This window comes from Austrofundulus limnaeus, unplaced genomic scaffold, assembly GCF_001266775.1.
Source record: "Austrofundulus limnaeus strain Quisiro unplaced genomic scaffold, Austrofundulus_limnaeus-1.0 Scaffold1516, whole genome shotgun sequence".
Classification (NCBI taxonomy): domain Eukaryota; kingdom Metazoa; phylum Chordata; class Actinopteri; order Cyprinodontiformes; family Rivulidae; genus Austrofundulus; species Austrofundulus limnaeus.
This window is the reverse complement of record NW_013953918.1, coordinates 48,415-60,004: the sequence shown is the minus strand read 5'-3', so window position 1 is coordinate 60,004 and position 11,590 is coordinate 48,415. Positions and strand designations below refer to the sequence as shown.

The following is an 11,590-nucleotide window of genomic DNA, read 5'->3' as shown; positions in this document are numbered from 1 at the left end:
AAAAAAAAAAACTCTCTTCTTCCTCCATCCAGATCAGTGAGCAGAGAACATACTTCTCCTCTGACCCAACGCTCAGCTGCTGCAGAGCTTCAGATTAAAGTGAGCACTTAGATCTGAGGGGCTGCAGGGAGGGCAAAATGAAGACGGGGCATGATGAGAGGTGACATCATACCTTTAAAATCTGGAAGGCGCGGTCATGACGTCACCTTTAACGGAGAGAGAGAGAGAGAGAGAGAGAGAGAGACTCTCCTCCTCCTCTGATGTTTTACCAATTAAGGTTCTCGGAGAAGTCAGAGGAGGTAGAAAAGAGCAAAAGAGCAGGAGGACTATCTGTTTCTTTTTTTTAACATACGTCAGGACGGACTGCGCGTGGAGAAGGAGGTCCGCAACCTCTCTCTATCTCTCTCTCCCTCTGTCTCTCTCTCTCTCTCGCGCACACACACACACACACCCTCCGCAGTGCCTGTAGAGCTGCTGACGAGCGGAGCGGACGGACACACTGACTGCGGGACCTCAGGTGGACTCAGGTGAGTCTGGACCCGCTGTTTCTGGGGCATTCTGGGAGTTATTTTTCTTTTTAGATCATCTAAATTAGATTTCTTTAAGGTTTTTTGTTTGAAGTGTTTGCGCTCCGGAGCGCACGCAGCGGCATCTTTACGCGCGTGTTGAAGCTGGTTCTGTTCGGGCTGTGAGGTCCTGTGTGCGGACTCTGGTTGTCTCAGTCGCTTCATGGTTTTTCTACAGGAGGACAACATCTGTAACGTCCCATCCATCCAGCCATGGGTCTCAGAAAAGAAAGTTTGGTGCGCTCCGTCACGCGCTTTTACGCACGAAAAGTCCCCCGGTTGTCACGGTTTGGGTCTCCACACCAAATAAGGTCACGTGCACCGACAGCTTTTAACGGGAGGGGGTCCGAACAGAGCAGGAGCCACTTGCGCCCTCCTCCGCTGGGAGCCGGTCTCACCACCGTGGTGCGTTCAGGGACCAAAACTGATCCGCGTAACAGAACTCCAAACAGAGGTGTATCCGGCTCACCAGCATCAGTGTGTTTCTGTAACAAAGACTTGCCTCTCTGAGACAAATATCCATTTTAGACTTTTTTTTATTCTAAATGTTAATTGTGTAAATGCTGAGTCAGCATTTTTACAGCGATCCTGTTTCTCTTTATTGTTCTGTGATTCTTTCTGGACTCAAATGAATTCTTCTTACTTTGAGTTGTTTTGAACAATCATCAAAACATCAAAAAAATCCGTTGATTCAGGCAGTCGGTTCATGTAATTTCTAGGTTTTGTAACTTTTTTACTTTTCAAAACATTGACAATAATGCATAAATAAAATCCCAATAAGAATGCATTCAGATTCTTCCAATCCCTTTAAAATTATTTGAAATACTAACAAAAAATATTGTTTTATGTCTTAGTAAGCTATTTTTAACTTTTAGCAAGTATTTGGCTAACCTTTGTGATTTTTTTTTACTGTTTTGTTTGGTCTTTTTTAGCATTAGCCTTTAGTTAGCTTTTAGCTAGTCGTTTGCTGATTTTGGCTAGGTTTTTCTACTTAGCTTCTGGATGGTAATGGTAATGGTAATTGGGGATGGGTACAACCCAGGTGAGCGGGGGCCTCATAAGTGGGCCCATTGCTCTCCCCAAAAGATACTGGGCTTTAATCAAACCTTTTTGTCCGTCGGATGAAGGACACAAGGTTAGAAACACTCAGTGTTCTAAGCTTCTCGGGATCCACAAAGGGGTCTCCAAGAATTCTTTCCCTTAGACCACTCAGAGCCAAGCATTGGCCTAAGTAGTGCAAAGAGGTCTCTGATTCAATGCCGCAGCCATCACACAGACCATTGTCTTGGAGTCCCATCACCATTTTATGACGGTTGAGCAGATTGTGCCCAGTTAGGACTCCAACCAGTGTACTTAAGGTGTTCCTTGTCAAGGCAAGAAGGGATTTTCCAAATCCATGATTTGGGCTGTTAGTTCCCGTGCCTGTCTACAATCCGTCAGCTCCCTCCAGCAGATTGAGTGTTGACGTCTGATCCATGCCTGTAGGGCAGTCCTGCAGATTGTTGTTGAAACACCCATAGCAGGCTCTGGTCCTTTAAAGTGAGCCTGACTGCCAGCTCTTGCGAGGTAGTCAGCTCTCTGGTTACCATAAATGCCAGTATGTCTTGGTACCCATTTACCAGTAACACTATTATCTCTCCCCAGTTGGTTGACTGCTTCGGCATACTCCCAAGCCAGTAGTGACGTAGCTTCTGGATAGTCTTAGTGTTTATTTGCTTTTAGTTCGCTTTTTGCCACTTTTAGATAGGCCTTTTATAATTTTAGTTTTTTTCCCTTAGCCAAACTTTTTATCTTTTTTTCTTTTACATTTAGCAAGTGTTTAGTCTTTTTTAGCACTAGTTAGCCTTTCAATGGTTTTGCTAGTCTTATGCTACTTTTAGGTAGATCTTTGCTAATTTTACCTATTGTTTTGCTACTTCCAGTTTCTAAACATTTTTTGCTTAGCTTTTTGCTACTTTTAGCTTTCTCTTAGATTTTTTTTAGCTTTTTCCAAGTCTTTTGCTGCTCTTAGCTGTTTTCTATTTTTAGCAAAGCTACTTTTAGCCTGTAGCTATTCTTAGTTAGCATTTAACAGCTTTTACCTTTTAGTTAGAATTGTCTTTAAGCTTCTAATTTTTCCTCTTTTTAGGTTCTCTTATGTTCCATTCACTCGATTTTCTTCTTTTTAGTTAATTTTATTTGTATTTTTACTCAAATAATTCAGTTTCAGCTTATTTAGTAAACTTCAGCTGTCCTTTAACACCCAGCGTTKAGTGGGTGTTTCAGCAGGAAATCATTTTTTTTATTCTTGAATCGTTCTTCTGCTGAAATATGTTTTATTGCTTAAAAATACCAATGTTTGAAAGCACAAATAGTTTGTTTTAACAGTATGTTTTAACTTGCCCTTTATTTAATCCAACTTCTACAAGATGAATCTCACGTTCTTTAAGTAAAACTTAATAAATGACAGGTTTTATTGAACTTCCTTATTGGCTTTACTTTTCAGATCAGGTGGTTAGAGTCAAACCTGATAAAACAGCTGAAAGATTTGTATAATTAAAATAAAATTTGTTGGCTTCAGCTTCTTATAAATTTTTATTTCTGTGATTAGATGGTTTTATAGTGGGGTTAAACATCTAAAACACAATGTGCTGAGTGGATAACGTCCATGAATTTGTGAAGATGTTACATTAATCTGCTGCATCTTTTCTGGTTTGACCAAACCTTGAAACGAAGAAGCGACACAGGCCTCACAGATAAAAGATGCTGCTGCTGCAGAAACAAATGAAACCTGTCCTCGTTTGACTCGTCCTCACCCACCGGGTGCCACCACCACCACCACCACCTCGTCTGCAGAGACGCAGCTGTAATCAGTGCCACTGACTCCCCACATCTCGAGGTTTGGTCGTGTGTGTTGTGCACGACTTCCTGTTCTGCAGCGTTCAGCTTCCCTCTGCTTGAGACCTGGTTGAGAATTGATCCGAGACAAACAATAACCTGTTTTACTYTAAATCAGTTGGATTTAAAGTTGGATGCGTCACTGTCAAAACATGTCGTGTGATTATTTGAAACAGATTATTGCTGAACGCCATTCTTCAATCAGTTTAACCAGAAAATTTAAAAAAAGCTAATTTAACTGATTTTTGTTGTTTTGTTGTAATGACAAACACAGATAAAATATGCAAACATAATGCAACATTTATATGACATTCTGATGCAGCTGCTACCGTATTCTTTCTGGAGTCCGTCTGAAGGTTGTTTTTAGGCCCATTTTTATTGTATTGCTTTTTTTTCTTAAGGTTCTCCTGCAAATTCMGGTTCTGCTGTTTGTTTATTGGCTGTGTTAAAAAAAATTCCACTAGAGGGGGGTYTAATGTTAGATTTTACATCTAAAACTGGCTTAATGAAAAGCAGCTGGAATTTTTTTATTATTATTATCAAGAACATTGACAAATAAACTATTTTTCATCTGAGCAGTTTAGTAATTTATTAGTTTAATTCAACTTGTTGGGATTAAATAATCAAGAATGTAAGAAACCCTACCACTTGTACATCTCAGATTTTGAAATTTTATCATCAAAGATTCAGCTGACATACATCAGATCTGCAGAAACTGAACAGGCAAGCAAAGATCGTTTCATCCAATATTGGTTGATGGATTTTGCAATTATGTTATTTGTCAATCTTTTTGAGGTGAACAACTATTTTAAAAAAATCCTGTTTTTTTTTTTTGTACCAGTATTTGCTTTCTTAATGAAATATGAGCTCACCTGTGAATAAACTTGTTTTTTTATTAAAAACATATCCTAAAATCATAATTTTTTTACTTTAATTATATATTATCACATGTCTGCAAACGTATTTATTTGTTTTACAAGTAAAAGAATGACATGAGGGTAAGAAAATTTGGATTTTTCTTAGTAAAAGAGCGCATGCAGTACCTTTATGTTCCACTAGAGGGAGACAGATACTCATTTTATCTGAACTCTTCGTTCTCTTCCCTCCCTTTGTTTTGTTTCTTGTTTATCTTGTAAATTCCTCAGAAACAATGGGCCACAGTGAAGAGTTTCCTCAGCTCTCACTTCTTCCCAGCCTCAGCCTTTATTTTGTTTTCCCGAACGAGAGTCGAAAAACCACAGCCTCTCCAAACATGGAGGCACATTTCTGTCGCCTCGCCACTGTGGCCCACGAGTCGGGCGTTTGAATGAAGCCTTGTTTATTGTTGTGAAGTTTACACGTAATTAAAACGGTGAAGTGGAGCAGATTGTTMAACACCATTGTTCTGCTGTTTGAAACGGTCCAAACGCTGGTGCCACTTCCAATAACAGGCCTCTTTTATTGGGGTGTTATCGAAGCTGGGGGGCTCCAGGGTTGTTATGGGGGAGTGAGGAGCATTCCTCAGATTCTCCTTTGACCAGACACACACACACACACACACACACACACACACACACACACACACACACACGCACACGCACACACACAGTGGCTGTGGCTCCTGGCACCAATCTCCTTATTTAGTCAAAAGCTGTGGTTACATATTTCCCTCCATCTTCCTCAAAGGACGAGAAGCAACTGAAAGTTTTATCAGGCGTCGTTTTAAAAACAACATTTGGTGAATTAATGTTAGAAATTATTTTATTGGTCTAATCTGTGTCATGGATCCAACTGAAGCAGATCATCTGTCTGTTTTAAAGATAAATCTTCGATCAAAAACTCCACCCTAACTCCTGATAAGACTGTCAGACTTTAAATGGCCCAAGACTGAAGGGCCCCGCCTTCAACAAATAAACCCAGAAACAGATTTAATCTGTTTGTTCTTCAGATTATCTTTCTGTTCATGATGGTAAAATAGAACTGAGTTCATATTCAAATTTAAATGACGTAGAAGCATTTTTTCATATTTTGCTTCCAAACAGCCAAACTTTATAGTTTTTATTTGTCCTGAGAGTCCTTAAAAGGTTTTCTCTGGACTTCAGCTGCATTTTCACTCATTTTATTTTCCTAAACCTGCTGTGGTGGCATCTTGACCTGTGTGGTTAGAAAATATAATCAAAGTGAACAAAATTAGCCTTTTTATTTTTATTATTATTATTATTATTTTTTGCTAGGCTAAAGGTATGAAAATGCTACTTGAAATTATAAGAAACAAAACACTTGTTAAAAGCTAAAAGTAACAAAATCCTGGATAAAAGATTCAATAGCCAGATGCTAGCTTAAAGCTAAAAGTAGCAAAAGGCAAGCTAAAAAAAATCTAAGTAGCAAAATACAAACTAGAAGCTAAAATATCATAATGCTATCCAAAGGCTCAAAGTGACAAATCTTTAGTTACATGTCAAAAATAGAAAAACACTAAAAATAGCAAAACAATTATAAGCTATAAGTAGCAACATGCTAGTTAAAAATGCAAATCTTTAGCCAAGAACTAAAAGTAGCAAAGCAACAAGTAATTGTTAGGTAGAGGCTAAAAGTAGCAGAAGGCAAGCTAAAAATTTAAAAAGTAAAATTATAGCTACAAGCCAAAATATCAAAAGTCTAGCTAAAACTTATTGATGCAAAATACACCTAAAGTAACAAAATAATTTCTTAAAAGTTAAAACTAGCAAAACAGTTATAAGCTAAAAGTAGCTAAATGTTAGTTAAAAGATGCAAAATATTAGCTAACAACTAAAAGTAGCAAAACTACAAGTAGCCAAATGTTTGCTTGTTTTTTTAGTAGCCAAATTTTAGCTAGAGGCTAAAAATATCAAAAGGCAAGCTAAAAGCTAAACATAGCAAAACTGTAGCTAAAGCCGAAGTATCAAAATGCCAAAAGCTTAATGTTGTAAAACATTAGCTACATGTCAAAAGCAAATATCAAAAAGCTGAAAGGAGCAAAACATTTGCTAAAAAGACCAAAATTAGCTAAATATGATAAAATTGTGAATGCTGATGAATCACACAAAAGCTACAACAGCAGAGTCTTCTTCTTCTTTTTATTGGCTGTTTGCAAAAAAACTTTAGGTGTGCAACAGCAGAGTCAGTTTGGGTGGAAGTAAAATATAAAGTTTTGTTCAGGAGGCTGCAGTTTGTCACCTGAAGGACGAGCTAAAGTTTTCTCCGTGTCCGTCTGTCAGGCCAGTATTTACTGACCAGACGTTCATCATCAGTGATTCAGCTGAGTGCTCAGGACAGTCAGAGGAGCTTAGTAATTCTGACGTCTAGACACTCAGCGTCTGGCTGCTCTGCAGCCCGACCTCTAACAATCAGGCTGCAGCAGATTCAAACCGACATGTCGAGGAGTCCAAGAAAAACATGAACAAATAAGCAAACTGCTTGTACTAAAACCAAACTGAGCTGAATCCAACAACACAAATAAACAAGGAGAACGTCCAGAAGAAGTGACGCTCTTTATGAGGCCCGAGACTCAAGATCTCCAATAAACTCAGGGGCCGTGAATAATCTGGTTATTTTAGTGTTTTTATATAAGAATAAGATGAATAAATGAAGGGTGTTTTCTCACAATGTTTTATAAAAACCAGTGGTGGACCTAGCTCCTCTAAAGCACTAAAACACTAATAGGGGAACTAATTTTCTGATTAGTGCTTTGGGGCTTTTGCTAATTCATTAGTGGATTAGCACTTGCTAAATTTATGGGCTAAATTTATAAGCACTAATTGAGTTCTTTAAATATTAATGATKAATGTTATTGTCAACAACTGAGGGTGAAAGATGTCAGACCTGRTGGTCACATGTGTGTCATTTATCCACTAGATCAGTGGTTTTCAACATTTTTGCTTCTGACCCACAAAATAATAGTTGCAGACACTTGTGATCATTTATTACTTGTTTACATAGCTAATTTTGGTAATATCTCTGTTAAATATGTGAATAATAACTATAAATAATTTATGATTATTTCAAAAAAAAATTGCAATATTCATGATTAAAATATTCCATTAGAAATTTTTTTTTGCATTTAAGTTGATGTCTGAAAATCACCTGGGGACCCTCACCTGATGTTTTGTGACCCACAAAGAGGTCCCGACCCTAACTTTGGGAACCACTGCATGAGATGAAATATTAACAATACTCTGCACACAGAAAATATCATCTCATGTTGACTCTGAGGAGTGTTCCATGGGTCAGCTGGGTTTCTAGTGCTTTAGAATTAGCTTTTGCTAATTTTTTAAGTGTGTTAGTGCTTTAGAATTAGGGGACCTAAATATATGAATTAGTGCTTTAGAATTAGGGGACCTAAATATTTGAGTTAGTGCTTTAGAATTAGGGGACCTAAATATTAAAGTTAGTGCTTTAGCGGGTTAGTGCAACTAGCACTGATAAAAACCTGCTGAATCTGGAGMTGATGCAGGTTTTCTTTCTTTAAAATTAGATTTCATGTTTCTGCTGGTGTTAGAAAACATGTGCAGCATGTTTGAAACGTGTCCAGAACTGCTGAGTCAGCTCAGGTCTGCAGGAGCCTTTTAATCACCTGCTGATTTCAACCAGGTGTGCAGGAGCAGGTCACAGAACCCTGAGGGCCAGAACTGGTCCAGGTTCTCCCAGTTCAGTTGCTTTTTCTTCCCCCTCCCCAGATATTTAGATTTATGCTGGTGAGACTTTTCTCCTGTTTTTACAGGTTTTAACATAAAAACTGTGTCACCAGATCCATATCCGCCTACTTTCTCTGCTTATAAACTGCTCTCATCTCTTCTTTCTTTTCTTTTTCTCTAACAGAGGAGCTGAAAAGTGAGACAGAGACTCGAGCAGACTCCACCCAGGAAAAAAAAAAAAAAAAAAACAACCCTCCCCAGGACCTCAGCGAACCGAGAGGCAGCAGAGACCATAAAAATGAGCGGTTCCCACCCCCGGCTCCATCAGAGCGCCGCGCCCGCTCCCAACGCTCTCTCCTCGGACAAGGACGCAGAAATGCCCGCCACGGAGAAGGACCTGGCCGAGGACGCGCCGTGGAAGAAGATCCAGCAGAACACCTTCACGCGCTGGTGCAACGAGCACCTGAAATGCGTCAACAAGCGGATCGGGAACCTGCAGACGGACCTGAGCGACGGGCTGCGGCTCATCGGGCTCCTGGAGGTCCTGTCCCAGAAGAAAATGTTCCGCAAGTACAACCAGAGGCCCACCTTCCGCCAGATGCAGCTGGAGAACGTGTCCGTGGCGCTGGAGTTCCTGGAGAAGGAGAACATCAAGCTGGTGTCCATAGGTGGGTGTGTGAGCTGTGCGCCCTCATCCAGGTGCAAACTTTAGCTGCTTTTTTCTCCACATGTTTGGCTGTTTGACTGATGACGTCACAAGCCTCTGATTAAACCTGACAAATGCAAGAAATTAGGACTAAAACTTTTTTTTAAATCTCACAAAAATCATTAAAAGTTACAGTTTCATGACTAAATAAACCTCTTGTTCCAGATTAGAGGGGCTGCTGGGTTTTGGGAGGAGAAGTGGGGGTCTGACTCTGCAGAGAAGGGGGGGAGCCCCGTGTTTCTCTGCTCATCTCTTCTCCCCCACAGCCGCCCCTCTGAGCTGGGCAGGGCCGGGCCTGGAGTGGGCCTATAGTCGGACAGAGAAGCCGGTCACAGATTGAGACACAACAGGGCTTTTGTCTGCGGTGGGCCGGGTGCAGTGGCGGTTCAAGGGGGGTGGCACAGAGGGGGCACTTGGGAAGGGGGGCTTTTTCCCCACCCTAGTTTATAAATTTTAAATTATTTGAAAACAGAACATTAATACTATTCTCTAGTAGTAGTAGTAGTGATAATAATAATAATAATAATAATAATAATAATAATAGGCACTTTGATGAATGCATGGGCAGTGTGTGGGTCAGGATTTTGTGATCTTTAGTTGCTCTTAATGCTTAGACTCTGTTTCAAAATCTATCTAAAGGCTTTTATCTAGTTTGTTTTCTGCTTTGGTTGGAAAAATAGTTAAATTGTGACGCTCTGTATGTTTACGGGGCTCCAACTGTTTTATAGAAGTAATAATTTTCAACTTTTGATGAKCTCTAAATCCTTAATGGATGCTCCGATTAAAAGTTTTGGAATCAATAGGAGTAAAGGAAAAACCACTCTAAAATAAGTTTGAAAATTGTATCAAAGTCCCGACTAATAGCTGCTGTCTTCTAACTTAAAACTAACTCGCTTTCAGCTTTGGAGATTAGGGGGTAAAAAAGTTTTTTATTTTGAAAGTTTTAAATCTGAGCTGCATTTTGAAGCTTTTGTTTTGCTAAGAGTTGCCTTTTTTTCTAATCCTACATTTTGTAAACTTTAATCAGTAAGACATYTAAAGAATAAATTGCGCCGGCTTTGATAAGAGGAGGATGTGGTTAGCGATTTTACAGCTTCAGTAGATGTGTTGATTTCACAAACCACACCCGCGGTCTATTTGTAACTTTATGTACATTTCAAAAGCAGTGTGAGGGTGATCATAGTTATTTTATAAATCRAGAGAAAGACGCACAGAGAATAAATCACACTGGCCTGGATAGAGGAGGGTAACGATTGTAATTATATAAATTTCAAAAACTTTTGCAAACTTCATAATGTCCTCTAAATATTATTTATCGCAATAATTTCTGAGACAATATCATCTTGAACAATGTATCGTGACAGTAAGATCACTGTGTTGTTTGGGGACAGCCTGGACATGTCTCCAGTCCAACACAGAGACACATGGAGACAAATGAGACGACGTTTGAAGGTGTTTTGAGCTCTGATATCACACATGTAGACTTGTTGTTGAAGCTGTCAGGTTTAGTTTTACGGGAAAACATTCATCCCTTATTTAAACATCTTGACATCCTGAGAGAGATAAAGAAAAAACCTCTGGAGCTGAWCTTTTCAGGGACCGAGAGGAGTTGGCTCAACCTTTCTGTCATAAAGCTGGGTTTATTGGGCTTCAAGCAGCTGCTTGTTTTGTCACATTAGTAGCAGTTTGAATAGTTTTACTGTTAAACCAGCAGAGACGAGACGACGCTCATGTCTGAGAAACCTTCATAAAGCGATGACGCCGTTCGACTCAAACTGTTGCTCAGAGTCTCAGAGACGAGCTGTTCAGGGTTCAGTACCAGGCTCCGGTGATCCTTCCTTCCAGCTGACTCACCCTCCTCCCGTCTTCGGCTGGATCTGAGTCATTTAATCTGAAGATGAGAGGGCAGCTTGCTCTCTCTTCCTTCCTCCTTTCGGCGCAGAAAACGGACACACCCAGGCAGCAACGCTCGCCACAAATTACCAAACTGKCATCTCCMCTCGCGTCTGCAGTCCCTCCTCACMCTCTACTCACTGTTTTCAAGTTTATTTAAATTCTTGAAAGTTTCTGCTCCGATAAATAACCTTTCATCTGTTCTTTTTGTTCCTGTAAATTGCGTCCACACCTGTTTCACTTCTCATTTTGTCTTTGCCTGCTGCTAAATACTTGAGAATTGATGTGTAAGTCTTGACTTTAGGAGTTACTAAAGAGCAGTCAGAAATCTGCTCCACCCAGGAGGCAACCGAGCAGCAGGACAGGAACTGCAAATATTTACTCATTAGTCACATGAAATGCTGCGGTGCTCATTGATCCATCAGCTTTAAGTTTGAGAAGCAGAGACTGCCGCCTTCATCAAACACCCATTTCTGTGAATTAAGCCGCCGTGTTGCTCCAGGCGGCCTAACCCAAAGACCTGATGTCCTCCTGTGAAGCTACAGCTCGAAACTCCACAATTCCCTTTGTCTTCAGCTTTACCAACCCTGAGCTAAAGTTAAAGATTAGTTTTGATCAMAAAAGGAGGAGAACTGGTCATTTTGTCAGATTATTCCAACAATCGATGAGGAAACGTGACTCCAGCAGGARCAGTGAAGACCAGACTGGGTTTATAAATCCCCCTCTAATTTTWATCCAGGTGGAAACCAGCAGGTTAGTTTGTTCATGAAGGACGATTAGTAAAGCTGTAATCTGGAGCAGTGGTTCCCAAAGTTGGGGTCGGGACCCCTATGTGGGTCACAAAATATCAAGTAAGGGTCCCCAGATGATTTCCATACATCGATTTAAATGCAAAAAATTTGCTAATGGAATAT

The 11,590-nt window shown here is 40.0% G+C and overlaps 1 protein-coding gene across 1 annotated transcript in view; it reads left to right on the top strand.

Annotated features, from left to right (window-relative positions):
• Positions 1–224: 224 nt before the first annotated feature.
• LOC106535645 (filamin-C) overlaps positions 225–11,590 on the top strand; it is a 48,910-nt gene continuing 37,544 nt past the window's right edge. The window contains exons 1-2 of the mRNA XM_014032702.1: positions 225–527; positions 8,262–8,745. Coding sequence (XP_013888156.1) covers positions 8,376–8,745 — 370 coding nt within the window. The 5' untranslated portion in view covers positions 225–527; positions 8,262–8,375. The remainder of the gene's footprint in view (positions 528–8,261; positions 8,746–11,590) is intronic.